The sequence below is a fragment of the Diadema antillarum genome, unplaced genomic scaffold (genome assembly GCF_040938485.1).
Source record: "Diadema antillarum isolate AM-2024a unplaced genomic scaffold, OU_Dant_1.0 seq00000420_RagTag, whole genome shotgun sequence".
Classification (NCBI taxonomy): Eukaryota; Metazoa; Echinodermata; class Echinoidea; order Diadematoida; family Diadematidae; genus Diadema; species Diadema antillarum.
Genome location: NW_027271405.1, coordinates 832,831 through 852,134, shown reverse-complemented (window position 1 = coordinate 852,134; position 19,304 = coordinate 832,831). Strand labels below are relative to the sequence as shown.

The window sequence follows — 19,304 nt, the reverse complement described above, 5'->3', positions numbered from 1 at the left end:
TATTTCACGAGTGTGCCCATTGAAGCTCACATGAAACTTGTGATTGATTTCTATCACAAGTCTTCATAAGACAGGCCCCTGGCCTGGGCTAGGCCTAATTTCCGCCTACATTCGAACACAATCAAGTAAGCGGAGAAGCATGCTATAATAACACGTGTGCGCGAGGCGGACTCGATAGCACTGGTTCATGCTGGACGGACCAGTTCGTCCGCACGCTGTCATGTTGTTGTTGTATTTCCAGCATAACGGCACACATGCTATAATATGTATGAAGCCCAGAAAGCGTAGGCCAACGTTACATGTATGTAAAGTAGAAACAAAATAATCCGTACCAATTATCGTTTCTGATAGAATATCCCTCATAAAACTTCTGCCATAGACCTCCTGCCTAATTGGTCGTCTGACAGATGGCTCAGTATCCATCTTGGAGGTATCTGCAGATTTTTCGTCAACCATTTGCTGATCAGCCGCAGACTTTCGATCCTCTCCGTTGGTCGCCATTTTGAATAACGCGCCCTCTCTAGATGAGATACAAACAAGAGGAATATGCGCGGGTTCAAGAGAGTCAAGGCAATCAAGCGTGTGTTGTAGCTATTGCATGCATTTGAATGCTATATTGGTCGCACATGTAATACAACTAGCGTGTACCAGTTGTGGACGGAAGTAGCTGGATTTATTTTCTTTTCGGTAAGATTAGTGTCTCTATAAAAGTGTGGATTTTCGCGTTGTGTTCGTATATCTAGTTGTCTGATTAATCAGGCCACACGCTTTGCAGGGTGCTTCGTGTTGTGTTTAACTCATAAAAATCTCTATTTTTGTCGTCTCGTTTTGCATCGTGAAATATGATTTGAGCTTGTTGAGCGAGGACTAGTCTAGCTTCTGAGCTGAGTGAAATGGTAATGATGTCTGTGTGAGTCAGTGTTCAGTGAATTGCAGTGGCTGTAACAGAGATCTGACTAAGGTGAGAATAGATGCTGAGCAGAGCTCGCTGTGAGTGAATCTGTGACTAGAGTGAGTCAAAAGTCGGCCAAAAGTCATATGGGATAGCCTGGCATTTGTGTGTTGTTTTCGCTCCGGGCGGGTTTGCTCGTACAAACTAAAAGTAAATATAGTAAAACTCTCAAAAGCCCGCTGAAGAGGAGTTGATATACATGATAATTGATAGGTTACTCCCTTTTATTATGCAGACATTGTATGATCTCACGCAGCCTTGAAATTGTGAAGGGTTCCCTCTCCCTGAGGGCAAGTGACGTGATGTAAGTACTGTGCGCTGTGCTGTAGTGTTAAAAAAAGTGGATATTTTCGCGCGACTATTAAATTTTTTGCGCTCGGCGGCGTAAGAAAAGTTTTGCATGTTTTTAATTCCGCGGAATGGAGACAATAGTGGAACATACCTTTGTATGATGGCAAGCAAAAATATTTTCGTGTGCTTTTATTTTTGCGTGAGCTTCTGGTTGCGCAGAATGCGCGAAAATTTGAACACAAAAATGTCCACTACAGTACACATACATTTACAATTTTATATACAGGGCCGCGTCGGTGTTTATGAATTACAAGGTATATGTCATCAGTTTACTCTTTTAAATTGCAAGATCTTCCGGGATTATTTTCTAGGTGTAAAGCCAAAGGGTGAAATCGGTTAGGACCCTACGGCTAGCCATCATACGTCGTTTATACTCTTATGAGGTGCAGCAACAGACACAAGAATATTTCAAACTTCTGCACACCTTTGATTGTTGAAAATGAAGGTGCTATGACACAAGTCAGGTTCAGAATCAGATGATACTTGCCCATAAAATATACAGTACTTACCACTGTACCAGTGGTAAAGAATTATCATATAAAAAGTGGAATATTTTTGCGGTGTGGAAATTTTCATGCATTTCGCGCAACCAGAAGCAAATGCAAGAATAAAAGCAGGCGAATATTTTTGCATGCCTTGCCCTGAAGTTCCAGGACACATGTAGCTAATGTCCTGATTCCGCGGAATTAAAGGTGCTGTTTACCATTGGGAACAGTGATTTTAAAAAAGTTTGAGTTATATGTATCACACTTGATGCATGTGTGTAGGTAAGTTCTATGACATACAATGTACATCCTACAATGTACCATATAAAAGTTTTGCAATAAAGCGTAAAATATAAGGAGATATCACTATTTTTCTCACTAAACCAGAACTGTAGACGGTTTAGTCTAGAAACAATTTTATTATAACTATTGTTCACATTTTGTGTATTTAACAATTAACATTGAATATACTGATTTATTTTTTACACTGGTTGTTTACTATCCCTAATTCATATTGTATAACTATTTTGAAGCACTAAAGCTTGGTGTTTGTTTCATCTGTGAATGGTAAACAATGCCTTTAAAAACATGCGAAATTCATCTTGGCTGGCTGAGTGCAAAAAAATTACTGGCACAAAAATATCCACTTTTGCAGTATGCTTGCTCTTGTCCCATATACAATTGTGTACTGTACCATGACCATGGGATTGAGATGTCAACTCACTATTCAGTATGTCAAAAAGGTTGTGTTATTAAAGGACAAGTTCACCTTCATAGACATGTGGGTTGAGTGAATGCAGCAATATTAGTAGAACACATCAGTGAGAGTTTGAGCAAAATTGGACAATCCGTTAAAAAGTTATGAATTTTTGAAGTTTCTGTTCAGTCATGGCTGGATGAAAAGACTACTATAGCTTGTGATGTCACAGGAGTACAACGATATAAAGAAAGAATAAAGAAAATTCAACATATTTCCATTTTTCTCCCATAACAAAAGAACACTCGACTTCTCTCTTTCAGAAGGCAGGGGGAATAATATTACCCTTAACATACGTCAGTAGCAAGTCGAAGAACCGTGCCCTTTATTCAAATAGTAAAGTTTTGTGAAATTCTCTTTTTATTTTCCTTATATACAGTAGTTGTACGCATGTGACATCATACACCGTAGTAGTCTTCTCTTCCAGCAGTGACTGCGCAGATACTTAAAATACATGTATTCGTGACTTTTGAACGGATTGTCCAATTTTCCTCAAACTTTCACTGATGTGTTCTACTAATATTGCTGCATTCTCTCAATCCTTATGTATATGAAGGTGGACTTGTCCTTTAAGATCGAGAGAAACAAGATCCTTGTGTGTGGAGTTAATTCAAAATTTTAATCAAAGATCTGACTTGCTGCTGTGATAATCAAAATCCGATCCCCCCCCCCCCCTTATTTTGTTGTTGTTTTTGCTCGCTGGAAATGGATGTACACTAGACTCTTGTAAAATGTACAAAACAAACTCACTGGGATCAGTGAATCATGACATGTAGTAAATGTTTACATTACAGTGTATGTCACATGAAACAGACATGCACTGTACATGTGATGTACAACTGTACATAAAAACTAATGGGAAGGGCAAGACATTTTAGTGTGTTGAAACAAACTCTTTATAATTTTTTTTTGAAAGTTTAAGGACAAGAGTATACATTCTACATACAGTAATGTTTTACAATTGTAAGTTGTAATTTTCTATGTTGTACTTCATGTCTCATTTTCATTAAGGGACAAAAACAATAATACAATATTCTACTTCTAGCAATTGTTTAGTGACCCTTTAATCAACACATATTTGCCTGTTTCTGCATACATTTTGTATTTCTTAATAAGGTCTTTTTTTCTATGGTGTTTGTGCCCCATGATGATTAATGATATATACATGTACTTGTACAAGTATTCTACAAGTCACATGAGCAGGATTATACCAATGAATTCCCATTAACATACTAGTCCTAATATGCGTAGTAACTTCTTGTTTGTAATTTTTGTGGGTACTTGCAGGTTCATGAAATACACAATGTACTGTAATGACAAAACCAACCAGCAGATGTGAGTGGCTCACAAACCAAAATAATTTATTAGATAAAATGCTACTATGTAGTAGTGCAGTCACATTTTGTTTGCCAGCCAATTTTGAAAGACTAAAATAAATCATAAATTGCGTCTCAATGTGCAGGCTGTACATACAGTGTATGTTCAGTAGTGATTCGGTATTTGTACGTTTTATGTTTACAAGTACAATAGGTATGCTAATACTTCATGTACATTGTGACCAATTTACTTTCATTACCTCTGCCAAGGAAGGAGGTACAAATGTAAAGTGATCATTGGCGTTTGTTTGTCTGTTTGCAAAATAACTCAACAAGTTGTTCACGGATTAATATGAAACTTGCAAAAAAAAAAAAAGTCAATATTTACACAAGAAACACCTCATTCAATTTTGGTAGTGATCCGGAAATTTTTATGGATTTTTAAAGGATTTTTTCATCTTTTGGCGTATAAGGTCAACGAACTTGGGTTAAAGCTGCGTGTACTGGAGGTTTACATACATGCACTAAAATGCGTACTCGTGCTCTGCGCTGCTTGGGCAAGGCACCGTGCAATGACATACACCTGTAAACAAAAGGCTTCTATTTTGGGAAATGAGTTGCTTGCTTGGCGGAGGTCTGTGCTCTTTTCTAGTTTATAATGCAGCTGTGCACAAATTTCAGTTGTCTGACTGTTTCAGCTTTGTGTGTCTATGAATTTTGTGAGGTTTTTGTTGCCAGACACAGAATGTGATTATTCAATCAGATTGTGCAATATACAAATTGTAGTGACTCTATGAATCTTATTGCTATAGTTTTAGCCTATTAAGAAAAGAAAGGAAATTATACATTCAAGAGGGACACACTGCGTGAGAACGGGGGATCTAAATAATGGTTGAGGGGTGGGCAAAGTTCGGAGGGGAAATAAAAATAACACTGCGAAAATTCACAAAATAGCCTACACAATATGTGTACAATTTTGTACATGTACATGTACACTATACAATATCTCAAATTACATCTTATAGTTATTGTGATTTTAGAACTGTTTTTCATTATGGCATGGAACTGAAGGTAATTGTGATGGCAGACTCTCTTTGTCTAGGGTCATTGATCAGTAACACAAATACACAATACATTGTACACCTTTCTTGTTCTTTTTTCATTCTCCTTCTCCAGAAATATTAACTCTGCAGTTTATAGGTTCCTATATTTCCTGAAAGAGTTCAAAGATATGAGGTTGATGCTTACACTGAGTGTACCGTATATTTTTTCAAGTTGATTGACTTGGCAAATTTATAATGCTGTCAAGTATTCTTGATGAATACATGTATTACTAATAGCTGTTTCCTTTATTTTCAGGTTTGAAACACAGCCAAAGAGCATCTAGATAATAGCCAGTGGATTCCAGGATGTTTAGCGCAAACAAAACCCCATTTGGGGGGTCCACATTCGGCACTGGTGAGTAACTAACATCATACATTGTAAATATGTTTCCCCTTTTATTCATTTTGTCAAATCTATTTTTAAATAAACCATTACCATTACCATTTTTCATTATGATAATTTTTGCCTACCATATTTCCATCCTCCCCCTTTCATATTCTTTGCCACTTTTTCTCTATTCTTTTCTTTGTTGTAAATTGAATATTGAGCAAACATTGCTACTTTAATGAGAAAGTTGTTTGAAATTATAAAAAAGAAATGGAGAATTACCATGTAATGCAGTGGAATTTGAGCAAAACCAAATAAATGGCAAAAAAATGATAGTTTTGAATTCCACTTTGTTGAGGAAATGCCCCATTTTCTTCGTAATAAAACTGCCTTGATAATGCATCGCTTGAATGTGTTGTATTCCTCATTTAGTCTATATTTTTAATCATATCTTTAACTGTTTCACCAGACATACTCTTCTCTCCAAAACATCTCATCCGTTACTTAATTTTGTTTGCAATTATCTGATTTATAGCTTTGTGCATTGATACTTCCATAAGAAAGATACTCTCTAATAGCCAAGTTTGTGGCACTGCATGTTACAATACGAACAGTAACCTACAATGTATTCATGGATTATCTAGCCCAGTTCATGAAATGACGAGAGATTACAGAGAAAATATGTCTGTCACTTGCCCAACAGTGAGTTAAAGTTGCAAGCGAGCAAATGAGTTTGCAGCACACTGAGTGACTGTACATGTATCGATGTACTGACTAAACTTAGTGCGAAGTGGCTCTATCCAACGGGATGTGATGCTCAATTCGCCCTTTCTCTGGGCCTCATCCTGTCTCTGCCTTAACCCAAAATCAGGTCACAGTGTTGCTCCTGCTCATATTCCACAAATCATCTCACAGTGGATGGTTGATGATCAAGACTTCCTGTAGACCAGAGATGCTATCAACTTGGGGAAGGGGGAGCTAAACAATACAAAAACAAATTAAATTCATATTGCACTATACAGTATTGCAAGAAAGTTTTTTGACATATCACATTACTTTAACTTTGGCCCATTTCCCTCTAACAGAGATTTTACTTGAAAACAAACCTGTTTTTTGTTTTTGTTTTTGGTGCTCACAAATTAATTTTGCGTTTTATTCTACAAATGTCTGATATATGTGTACCTTGTGTGTTTATGTTGTTTATTTCATGTACACCTGTACATTGTACATGTAGTTTCACATGTACATTGTAATTTGCCATGAGAGTACATGTGGTAGTGCTGTAAAGTTCACATGAGGCATGGCTTTTATTCATCTCATTACAAAATACATTTGATAAAATTGGTGACACTGACAAATATTTTACATTTAGAGTTAGACTTTGTTCTTAGTAATTTTGAGTGCATGGCGATAAGGATATATGCAATATATTTTCAGTAGAAAGTTATTACCACAGTTAACTTCTTCTTATTATTATTATTATCATTATTATTATCATTATTATTATTATTATTATTATTATTATTATTATTATTATTATTATTATTATTATTGTTATTATTATTATTGTTATTGTTATTATCATTATCATTATCTATGTGACATTTAAACATAAAATACAGATACAAATCATATATGATATAAAGAATGGGGGTGATTCTAGGTGCATACCACTGGTTGACAGGGGAGGAAAAGGCAAACTTAATCACCAAGGTTCGAGGCCTTCTTCCCCGACCAGTGCATGCACCCAGAATCAGCTACATGTACATATATCAATGTAAGATGATTGTTATAAATTTCATTTTCATGACACTGCTCAGATAAAGTTACTACAGAGGAAGTTTCCATCAAATATGATTTATACTAACTTTATGTGGATTCATTGAATGCAGAAAAATGAGTGTGCATGACACTCAGTGAAAGTTTGAGGAAATCTGTTCAAAGTTTTGGTTACTTCCATACGCTGCCCTCTATAGATTGGAACTCTACAATGATTTGGAATGGAATACAACAAGGATTTTTTTTTTTTCATTTTGGACTACCATGTGAAAAGAATACATTTATAACCTAACTGCTTAAGAAGACATGGAATACATATAATTTGTATAAAATAGTGTCTGTAACATGCAAGTACATGTATATCTCAGTCAAGAGATACAGTGTACATGTACAATTGTATGTTATGGAAAATTCTTATTGTATAGATTGATGTAAATTCTTCTCATTCATCCAGTCGAAGTACAAGATAAAAAATTAGTTGAATCAAGAAACTGGAAATAAACTCACTGTTGCGACGTTTCGCCAATTATCAATTGGCTTCTTCGGGCGAATGAAGCTCCGTGGGACCGGGCCGTTCGCAAAATCCCAAGCCGTCTTTCGCGCGCTGGACAAGGTCCAGTGCGCTCTGCACAATCTCGCACTATTTTAGGGCCATTCTATCATCGGGAGCTTCATTCGCCCGAAGAAGCCAATTGATAATTGGCGAAACGTCGCAACAGTGAGTTTATTTCCAGTTTCTTGATTCAACTAATTTTTGTTCTTATTGTATAGTTTGTGATAATACATGTATACTGTCAGTAAGGGTAGATTGGATGTTTGTTTTGGTAGACATACTGCTTTCCCTTTATTCATCTTTTGAGCATTTCTCCATGCCATGTGTGAATTCAAGTGATACAAATAAAAAGAAAATCCACCCTAAGTAAACTCCAAAAGAAAGTGGGGAAAAAAATCCATGGATACAGTCTACAGAACGTTCCAAAAATGACAAAATTTGATAAAAAATAAGGAAGATATGACATTTTTAAATTTCACATTTTTTCAGAAAACACTTCTTGACCATTCCTTGTGAATATTCAAATGAGCGAGTTACTGATTTCAAGCCCTCACAATTTTTCACATATAAATATGAAATTTTGAAAAATTATCATCTTTACTTTTGGCTAATAAAGGTAAAAGCATATTCCCATACCAAAACATACCAGAGGTATCACTTATTCTTTTTTTTTTTCATTTTGGGTGGCTTTAAGGCAAGTTTTACAATGTATATTCATACACCTGGGGAATTTTCATATTAGCTTTGATCCTTATGTACTCTTGGCAGTCCCCAATTTGATTTGCAGATCAAAGACTCTCCTTATGATACATTGTATCATTGTATGTTAAGTAACATCCAGCATGTACAACCCTTTGTGATTCTAAAGAAAAAGGTGCCCCAACATTATCCCTCACATTCGAAAGTACAATATGTACATTTCGCTCCAACTCTGTTACAGTCCATCTGGCATCTTTTCCTGTTTGTCTGTTTGTCTGAAGTGAGTTCATGGTGATTTACTGTATGCACCCTTGATATACCGGTATACCCGATAGCTTTATTTTTAATTAAACTTGCAATGCTGTCTACTGTACGTGTACATCCATCATCGGCACTTAAAATAGACAAGATGCCCCCGCCTCGAGTTGGAGACTTCCTCGAGAAAGGATGTACACTGTAACTGAAGTCACATGATACTGACTTTTCATGAAGAACATGTACTGTACACTTTTGCAAAAGAAATTGCACATTATTCACCATGTGTGTTAATGTAGGTATCTGATACATATTTTGTTTGTGTTTGTGTGTGTGCATGTATATACAATGTCTTGAACTTTGCAATGAAATGCAAGGTGTGTGTATACAATGTACATACCATGTTGTTTGCTATACACTGTATCATGGTCTAATGGGGTGAGAGACATTTCATGCAACAATAATCGGCAATCACTCGTAGGCCGAGTCTCCATGTTTGGCTCTCGAACTTATTTTTGTGTGTACAATCATACATTATCTTTCTATTTTTATACCCCCGCCAAACGAAGTTTGAAGGGGGTATATAGGAATCAGCGGACGGTCGGTCGGGCGGTCGGTCGGGCGGTCGGTCGGGCGGTCGGTCGGGCGGTCGGGCGGTCGGTCCGTTGCAAATCTTGCGTCGCGAACTACTTTCTCAGTTTTCAACCGATTCCCATAAAACTTGGCACAGATGTGTGCCTTGGGTTGTAGATGTGCAAGACGTATTTTTTGACAGTACCCAAAAGTACGTTGCCATGGTAACGGCATATTATGGGCAAAAATGGGTACAAATCTTGTGTCGCGAACTCCTCCCACAGTTTTTGATCAATTTTTATGAAATTAGGTACAGATGTTCATCTGAATATGTTAATGTGCAAGACACATATTTCCGCAGTGGCAAAAAGTGCGTTGCCATGGTAACGGCATGTTATTGGTAAAATATAGGGCAAAATGCTTCATGGCAAAACTGCTTCATCAGTGTTCTTCCAATTCTCATGGAATTCATATTGAATGTTTGTCTTAGGATATAGGTCAGCATGACACATTTCTTGACAGTGACAAAAAGTATGTTGCCATGGTAACAGCTCACATATTATGAGCCAAAATGATGGAAAATTTTGTGTTGCAAACTACTTCCTCAGTTTTTTCCCAATTTCCATGAAACTTGGTACAGATGTGTGCCTTTGGTTGTAGATGTGCAAGACGCATTTTTCGACAGTACCCGAAAGTACGTTGCCATGGTAACGGCATATTAATGGCAGAAGATCAAGGAAAGATCTTGCGGATTTAACTACTTCCTCAGTTTTTTGACCAAAGCTTATGAAATGTTGTTTTGACCAAAGCTTATGAAATGTTGTTTGGTGGGGGTATAACCAGTCGCTGTAGCGACATTTCTAGTTATCTTAACCCTTGTTGCAGTAAAGATGCTAATAGTTATTCTTTTGTTTCCACTATTTTGTACTGTTTCTGCCAAACATAACTTTACAGCAGGTTTCATGGAAAATGCTGTCTACTATTTTCCAAATTGTATTAGTATTAACTGCACATGTCTGTGACAGGAAAAATCAGAATACTGTTTTTCCACAAGAATACACCTTTTCAGCTGTCAGAATACAGCAGTGTGGTTTATAGAATACTGTAAGGTTGGCATCCCTGGTACAGTGTCTGTGAGATACAATGTAATCTTTGGGAATAGTGAAATGTTACTGTATTCCTGCACTGAAATTTTTTTTTTACTGGTTATAGTCAAAGTTTACATACTGCCCTCTATGGCAAGTTGCCAGGCAGAAAAGGTGATTACCAATACCACAGTACTTTTTAGCTCACCTGAGCCAAAGGCTCAAGTGAGCTATTGCGATCGCCCTTCGTCCGGCGTCCGGCGTCCGTCGTCCGTCGTCCGTCGTCCGTCGTGCGTCGTGCGTAAACTTTTTACATTTTCATCTTCTTCTTGAAAACCCCAAGACCGATTTTCATCAAACTTGGCAGGTAGCATCCCTAGGGGGTTAGGAACTCAATTTGTTAAAATGGGCACCATGCCCCACCCAGGGGGCCCCCAGGGGGGGGGGCCCAAACCCCCCAAAATTAAGGAATCTGTAAAAATCTTCTTCTCTAGAACCAGAAGTGATAGAGCTAAGTTAATACTATGAGTTAGTACATTGATGACTATAGTTTCAAGTTTGTTCATGGCAGAATCAAGGGTGCCCCCCTTGGGACCCAGGGAGGGGGGTGGGGAAGGGTTCTAATGGGGCCTAAATTGTACATTTTCATCTTCTTCTTGAGAACCCCATGACCCATTTTCACCAAACTTGGCAGGTAGCATTCCTAGGGGGTTAGGAACTCAATTTGTTCAAATGGGCACCATGCCCCACCCAGGGGGCCCCCAGGGGGCCCAAACCCCCCAAAATTAAGGAATCTGCAAAAATCTTCTTCTCTAGAACCAGAAGTGATAGAGCTAAGTTAATACTATGAGTTAGTACATTGATGACTGTAGTTTCAAGTTTGTTCATGGCAGAATCAGGGGTGCCCCCCATGGGACCCAGGGGAGGGGGTGAGGAGGGGTCCTAATGGGGCCTAAATTGTACATTTTTATCTTCTTCTTGAGAACCCCATGACCCATTTTCACCAAACTTGGCAGGTAGCATCCCTAGGGGGTTAGGATCTCAATTTGTTAAAATGGGCACCATGCCCCACCCAGGGGGCCCCCAGGGGTCCCAAACCCCCCAAATGAAGGAATCTTTATAAATCTTCTCTAGAATCAGATGTTATAGAGCTGAGATAATACTATGAGTGAGTGCATTAATGACTGTAGTTTCAAGTTTGTTCATAGGAGATCCAGTGGTGCCCCTCTTGGGTGGGGGGGGGGGGGGGGTGGTTGGAAGGGTTCAAATGGGGGCCTGAATTGTACATTTTCATCTTCCTCCTGAAAACCTCATGATGGATTTTTGTCAAACTTGGCAGATAGCATCCCTAGGGGGTCAGGATCTCAATTTATCAAAATGGGCACCATGCCCCACCCAGAGGGCCCCAGGGGGCCCCAATCCCCCCCAAATTAAGGAATCTTAAAAAAATTGGGCCCTTATTGTACATTTTCATCTTCTACTTGAGAATGCCTGGTCAAATTTTGGTAGAGCTGTGAATAATTTAGATTAGTGACTGCGTGAAAGGTGAACTTGCGATACTCAGGTGAGCACTAGACCCGCGGGTCTCTTGTTTATGTTGTTTTTTTTCTTTAATCACCAATGGAGACATATGCAATAATTACTTGTAATGAGTGTAAATATCTTTCTCTGTCTATCTCTTTTCAAATAACCAGTTTGCAAAAGAGAAAAAGCAAAAATTGTGACCATTTGGCATTCATGATGGAAGAGCACTGATCAGTTATGCAGAACTATTCACTGTCAGCAGTGGCAAAAGTGATATTCATGGAAAGTAACAAAATGCCCTCTGCATGGAGATATACACTGTACACATGTATTTTGAGACATTCTGACTCACTGGATTTCTGGTGTTGATTACACGGCCATGAAAAGAACTAATCTTTAAAAAAAACAAAACAAAACAAAACAAAACTTTACTGTTGTAATACCGTAATACTTAAGTAGAAGTTTGACAAACAGTGAGTTGGGGAGCGAACTTCAATTTTGTCATTTGCAAGAATGACATGCCAACGCTGCACAGTGGCACTGGTCCCTGACCAGTAAAAATCATTGTCAGACCAGTACATTGTAACCTTTTTCAGGAATATGGGCCAGTAAAAACTGGAAAAACTGGGTACCTACTGGTCCGACAGAAAGGATGGACCTGTAGAAAAAATTAGTTAGTGTGCAGCCCTAGATAAGCTAAGCAAACATTTTTGTACTTGGGTTCAGTATGTCTGTAAAAGTTGCTTAGAAATTCATGTTTGTTGTCACCTGTAGTCAGCTGTATGCCATAAAAATAAAGGAAAGAAAGAAAGAAAGCAAGCAAGAAGAGGTAGCTACAGTCTGTACACTGTACATCTGAGCTTGTCACACATTAATGTGAATTTTTGTCCCGAACAGAGACAAGGTAAATGGGCAGGATGTACTCCTTAAAGAGCAGAGGGGTGCAGACCGCCCTTATCCCATCTGCCTTTATTGTTTCCTACCATGCCCCTCCTTACCACATTATCCGCCCCTATTGCAGCAGCATGGATCACTGCATACTCCTAATATGTCACACACGTACACACGCAAATGCATGCCCCCACACACTCACACACTCATACATTGTATGTTTTACATGCACACATGCCACACACATAAATGCCCTTCCACACAAATGCACTGTTAATGTAATGAGGGGGGATAAAACACATGAAAAAACACATCAGCGCTGCCTAGTGGAAAAAAAAAATCCATGGAAGTTTCTTGACATTTTTAACTCACTTATTTGCAGCATGCTCGGGGGACAACGAGGGGAGCAGAATGTAAACTGAGAAGTCACCATGCATTAGTTGCGTAATTATAACTGGCACTTTTTTTTTTATTCTTCTTCCTACAGAGTGATGTGTGGGTATTGGTGAGAGAGAGAGAGAGCGTGAGAAGAGAGAGAGAAAGGAAAAAAAAAAGAAAAATGACGCTCCCTACTGGCCAGACAGTGAGAACTGCCTGGTTTGTCCCGACTGAGCTTATCTCGTGCCGTCAGTCAAGGCTCAGTCTGTGGTTGCGTGCGGGATGCCACTCGTTTGCCAGCCCCTTTGCCTTTGTTTTACCCCTCTAGTCCCGTCCGCAGGCGATGCATGCTTGCTGAAGCCCTCACCGCTCCTTATGTCAGTTCTGGCTTCCCAGTCTCTTCTTCCTCGGCCACCGCGCCTCCTAGACAATGTTGCACCCGCTGGGCCCGGAGAGCTCCGAGCTCTACCTAGAGGGGCTCATGGGTCTTCCCCGACACCTCTCTGATCTTGGCGTCTATCTTTACCCCCCAGGGAGCACCAGCTTTGGCGGGACCACGTCGGGGTCGAGCGGATTCGGGTCGGGCAGTGCCTTTGGACAGTCAACGCCCTCCACGGGACTGTTTGGAGCCAACCCCAGTACCTCTTCAGCAGGTGGCCTGTTTGGTGGCGGAGGGACAGGCTCCTTTGGTCAGAGTGCAGGTGAGTTGGCAAACCTTTAGCAACAGGATATCAGTAGGTTCCGCATAGATTTGTTAGTACCCAGTGCTTTAAAGATGATTTAACTTTGATATCATTCATCACAGGGATGATTGATTCATCACTTGGCTGAGTCACCTATGAATCTAGAGCAGTGCTAATATATATCTTAGCACTATATATCTTACTGTAATATTTGTTCATGAAGAAACTAAACAATATACCAGGTACATGTATATACTACATACCTGATATATTGTTTAGTTTCTTCATGAACAAAGATATGGCAGTAAGATATCATACTAAAATGGGGAAAGTATGTTTTCAGTTTATGCTGAATTTAAAGTATTGGGTACATTAATTATAGACCCATAGGAGAGTCGTAGGTGCGTTTTGTAATGTATCTGTGACGAGTGAAGTCAACAAAGATGTGATTTACTTAAATAGTGAAAGTTGTATCAACTTTACTAGGTGGAGTTATGTCTATCATGAAATTAAGCTTCTGTTGCTAATTGTGCAGTGATTGCATAGTACTTAGCAGTAAGGAAAAATCAGATATTTCTTCATTGGAAATAGATACTCTCTGATTTGGGCTTCCTTTTCTGTGTACATGTATAATAAGATTAAAATATATTTCTTTTTCCACTATACCTTGTTCAGTTTAGTATCCGTGGACAATAATTTGTCAGTTGGATTATCCATGATTAGGAGTGTTGTCAACGTAGGATCACTCTCGTTCTTTTCCCTGCTCTCCCTTTGCCCTTCTACCAAAAATTGAATACTTCCTGAAGAGGTTTGTCTTTTTGACTTCCATGTGTATTCTAATCTGGCTTCATCATGTTCCAGGCAGATGAGAATACCTTGTTTTAAATAGACTCACCAAGGGGAACTTTTATAACCCTATCCTTTTAAAAGTGTTGCCCCGCCACCGCTCTGGCGAGCAGCTGTTCAGTCCGTCGCTGGCAACGCAAAGCGAGCACTGCTGAATTGGATCAGTGCAAGAGTGCAGCATCATGGGGAAATTTGGTTTGCACACCGTACCCGGAGGACGTTTCTGAGCCCGGGCGATGCCTGTCGACAGAATTGCTGGCAAATGATTTTTTGTGCGCTAGTGACAAAGCAGAAAAAACAAAGATCACTCAAAAAAAAGCCCTCGATGAGAATATAAAATAACAGGGTGACGGAATGTTTTATGCAGGTGTGGTTTTCTTACTACTTTACTGTTAGTGATCAAGGACAGTCGCTCCATGCTCTCACCTGTCATACAGGTTAAAGTGGAAATTCTATAGGGGCAAGTTATGTAAAGGGATGTGTAAAGTTCTTGCCCTTTTTCAAAATGCAATTTGAACTCCAATAGTGAGTAGATGACAGCATAAAGGTGATGGCACTATGTTAAAATGGCATAGTGTTGATATTTTCTGGCCTTAAACATACTAAGCTTACATTTATATGATAATGTACAAATCATACACCGTAGGTACTACATTTCTTTGAATATAACGTGCATGTCACATAGCTGCTAAAATCATAGTGTATCTTAGATTTGATTGCAAGGGTCATAGTATTTATTGGAGGCAAAACCTTTTTATTTGATTTTATTTATTTATCATTTTTTTCTCGTTGTTGTTGTTGGGTTTTTTTTTTTTTTTTTTTTTTGGGGGGGGAGGGGCAGTCTTCAAATAGGCACTGACAAACACTTGTTAGAATGAGAAAGTAACAAGGGAATATATTACTGGGTGGGGCTGGGGGGTGCATGGGGTATTTAGCAATAAAGGACATTTGACACAACCAAAAGGGTATAATCTAAAGATTTCCCCCGATGTTTACAATCATTGGCACATAGAGCCATTATCTATCCAGTTGTCACACACACCTGTTCATGTCAGTTGGGATTTGAGTCACAAAGTTCTGTCCACAAGAAAGTGGGGGTAAACCCAGGCTGAACGCAGACCAGCCGGGGGGAAATGTTTAAAAGTGCTGAGGGCCTCCCCACATTGTGCATTAGAGGCAATTAAGACTTCGGCTTATCATTTGAAACAGGTTGTCTGTGTGCGCTGACTTGTTTTCAAGTGTCCAATGTATTTTCGGTACAGACCCAGGAGCCACCTGCTTGTAGTATGTTAAGCATGTAACGTACAGCGTCAGCAATTTCCTTTGCCATAACGCTTTGTGCAGTTTTTCTTCAATTTATGCTTTTTGGGGTTTTTTTGCCTTCTACACCATTTCTGCAAGATGTTGATGAAATATGTTAGATTGTGTGTCTTTGTTGCACACTCATTTTTCTCCTTAGCCGGACATTTTACCCTTAAGAAAATTTTTATTTGTATTCTGCTATTTGCATAATGAATTTGGGATTCGAAAGCAGTTTCCATTATTGTGCTTCGAAAATACATCATTCTTGATGTCATCAATAGATTGTCAGCAGAGAAATCAAAAGTCTATGGTAATTACAACTAGAAAGGGAGGCAAATGCAAATCCATGGTAGATGACACACATGTGTGTTGGCTCTACATGTCTTTCCCCCATTTTCGCATGAACATACAGATATATCATGTTCAGGGATCTGAAATGAATACTGGTACTGTAATGGAAGTTACCTTAATAGCACTCTCTCTGTGTATCATTTGAAATAACAAATATGCCAGCTTACCAGTTAATCACTAGTAAAAATAAGTGGCCATGGTACGTTCTCCTGTAGAAAATAATAGTGGCAAAGTGTATGGCAATATGTATAAGAGCATTCAAGTAATACCTTTTTTTCTCTCTCTCTTATTCAAAACTCTTTGCTCGTTAAAGCTACATTGTAGACTTTGACACTTGCAGCTCTGATTCCAAATATCATTTTCAGATGGTATAAATCACCAATACATTATTTACTAGATTACCAAATTAAAAAAATATCAAACAGGAAAATGGTGAGGTTGGTGTGCAAGAGCAGATATCCACATTAGAATTAGTTCTGTGAAAGAAGAGATGATAGCAATCCATATTGGAGGGAGGAGGGGGAAAGGAAAGGATAGAGATGGAAAGATAGACTGACAGAGAGAGAGAGAGAGAGAAGAGAGAAATTTGAAAAAAAAAAGGAAGCTGAAATAATCATTTCACATTAAGTAATTGTCCTCGGATAAATCAAGTGGAATAGCTGTGAGCATGGGAAGGTGGTTGAATGGCCAAAGCTCTAATCTGTTTCCCTTTTCTGACTCACTTCCATACCCCGCGGCATCGTGGGTACGATTCTGTCAAGTCTGTTTCCACGCGCGGGAGAGCCGCTCTCCTGACGGCCCTTCACTCCGCACTAATAAGCAGTGTCTTTGAGGTAAATCGACAGTGAAGGAGCAGTGGGTACACTGCAGGCAAAATATAACCCAACAACACTTCCCCTCCAGACTCAACTTAAATTTGACCATCCTTAGGACAGAAAGGGGAGAGGGGGGAAAGGGGGAGGGGAGAGGGATGAGGTAAGAAAGAGAAGGGGGAGGGGAGGAGAGAGAAAAGCGGAAAGAGATAGAGAAAAAGAGGACTTTGAAGAGAAAGAAGAACATTTGTACATGATTCACATTGGATCTTTCACACCTCCCTGTGCCCTCAGTCCCGTAATTCAGGTTTTCCAACCTAATTACGGTGTGGTTTTTAGAGCTTTGCACACTCCTGGTCATCAAAGAGCACAATTTGAGACTTCGCGCCTAATTAGCAGTTTATGTTGTGACAGCAGCCGCGAGGAAGGAAGCATGCTGTCAGATATGAAGTGTTTAATGAGAATAATAGGATGTGGGTTGAAAGTAACAATATCCTGCTTGGAGTTTACTCTGATACACCATAAAGAAACATCAGTGGTTGCAATTATACATATATACTCTTGCTCTGCTCACAGTGGGACAGTTCTTGTTCAAGACTGTAAAGAATCAAAAAGAAAATGTGCAATGCTGTAAAACTAGAAATTTTTGTATTTATGAAACTTCTGCAAGGAGCGAAGATTCGGGAAAGTGAAATGCATATGAAAGGGTTTGTCTAAACAATGCATTAAATGCCAGCGGTAATTCGCAAAAGTTTCATGCCGTGAAAAAGGCTATTCGCTAAAGTTTCATGCAGCAAATGTTTCTTTTACAGTAATGATTTTATCACCCCAGTTTGTACAATGTGTGTTACAGTACAAGCCCTGTGCCGTCTTCAAAGTTGGATGCAACATGCATTTTTATTACATGTGTTACTGTATCTTCCATAGGTTTCAGTTTTGCAGCTAAGACAACAAATTCATCTGGGTTGTTCGGTGGAACGAGTACAAGCACTGGAGGGAGTCTTTTCTCCACCCCTTCATCATCGACCTCCTTCGGGGGTGGCTCAGCATTTGGTGGAGGGAGCAAGCCATGTAAGTATATTTTCCAAGATTGATAATGACAAGCTGTACTTACGACTGAAGAAAAAACAAAAACAAAACACATAACTGTCATCCAATACACTAGACTATTGTAAGGAGTGTAGCTTTATTTATTACACATATGTTTCTTTCCCATTGCTGTTTGTCATGTCATGTGCTTGGATGACATTCACTATGTATTTTTACACAAGTTGATGCAGATCTTCATTTCTGTTTTGAATGAAATGTGTCCCTCATGACATAAAAGGAACAGAGAAGATATACTAACTCATGACATTTGTATTGCCAAGGAAGTGCTTGCAATCTTTGTCCTGCATTAAGGGTCATCCAAGTGTGTGATGCTTACAGACGTGAAGATGAGGGACCATGCATGCTAGACTGTCCATGAAACCAGGTGGAGCCTTGCGAAAATTTGACATGTCGTGACGTGCATGTCTGGAACCGGGGGAAAACCAGGTTTCTCTGATGTGATGCAAAGCAGTGTCATCAGTATATATCAGAATCATTTCACGGAAAGGGGGTGAACAAATGAAATGTGTGCAACTGTCAAGTTTGAGGAGCATCGTCAAAAGCCGCGGAGGAAACTACAACCATGATGTGCAGCGTACAGAGGTGACACCCTGTATGACTTTGTGCCAGTGAGAGCCACCTGGTTGTTTGTTTGGTTTTCGGTTTTGCAGTTGGGAGGTTCTTCTTGCTGTTGGATGTGGAATGATGAGGTTTTTTTTTTTTTTTTTTTTGGCATGCTAGACATGGCGAGCAGTTGTCACGGCGGCTCATGTTGCGGATTATCCCAGTGAGCCTTCTGGAGCTTGGGCAGACACATGACCCGCTGAACCCCTCATTACAGAGCGGAGCGTGTCAGGCAGCATTTCCTTACCGCTCATTCACTCCCACAGTGTGGTCTCGAGGTGCTCCCGAGTCCAGCATGCCTTTTTCTTCTGTTTGCGTGCATACACCTTGGCAGCGTGTACTCGTGAAGGCGATTGGCACACGGGGCCGGATTCGCGGGGACCCGTGGAAAGCGAGATTGCAATCTCTGATGTGAAATGAGACTAGGGGGATTGATTTTTCTTGGGAAAAACTTGACCTTAATGTACACATCCGACAGTAGAATTGCGCTGCTCAGAGATGATGTCTTGTAAGTAGGAAGGACTGAAATGTTTTGTGTTGATTTAAGATGGCAACATTCTCTTTCTGA

General features: G+C 39.4%; 2 protein-coding genes across 2 annotated transcripts in view; one reads left to right on the top strand and one right to left on the bottom strand.

Annotated features, from left to right (window-relative positions):
* LOC139732400 (PGAP2-interacting protein-like) overlaps positions 1 to 491 on the bottom strand; it is a 30,509-nt gene extending 30,018 nt beyond the window's left edge. Inside the window, exon 1 of the mRNA XM_071643265.1 lies at positions 333 to 491. Within this exon, the coding sequence (XP_071499366.1) occupies positions 333 to 456 (124 nt within the window). The 5' untranslated portion in view covers positions 457 to 491. The remainder of the gene's footprint in view (positions 1 to 332) is intronic.
* Positions 492 to 634: 143 nt separating this feature from the next.
* LOC139732414 (nuclear pore complex protein Nup98-Nup96-like) overlaps positions 635 to 19,304 on the top strand; it is a 50,133-nt gene continuing 31,463 nt past the window's right edge. Inside the window, exons 1-4 of the mRNA XM_071643278.1 lie at positions 635 to 687; positions 5,221 to 5,319; positions 13,563 to 13,730; positions 17,951 to 18,094. Coding sequence (XP_071499379.1) covers positions 5,271 to 5,319; positions 13,563 to 13,730; positions 17,951 to 18,094 — 361 coding nt within the window. The 5' untranslated portion in view covers positions 635 to 687; positions 5,221 to 5,270. The remainder of the gene's footprint in view (positions 688 to 5,220; positions 5,320 to 13,562; positions 13,731 to 17,950; positions 18,095 to 19,304) is intronic.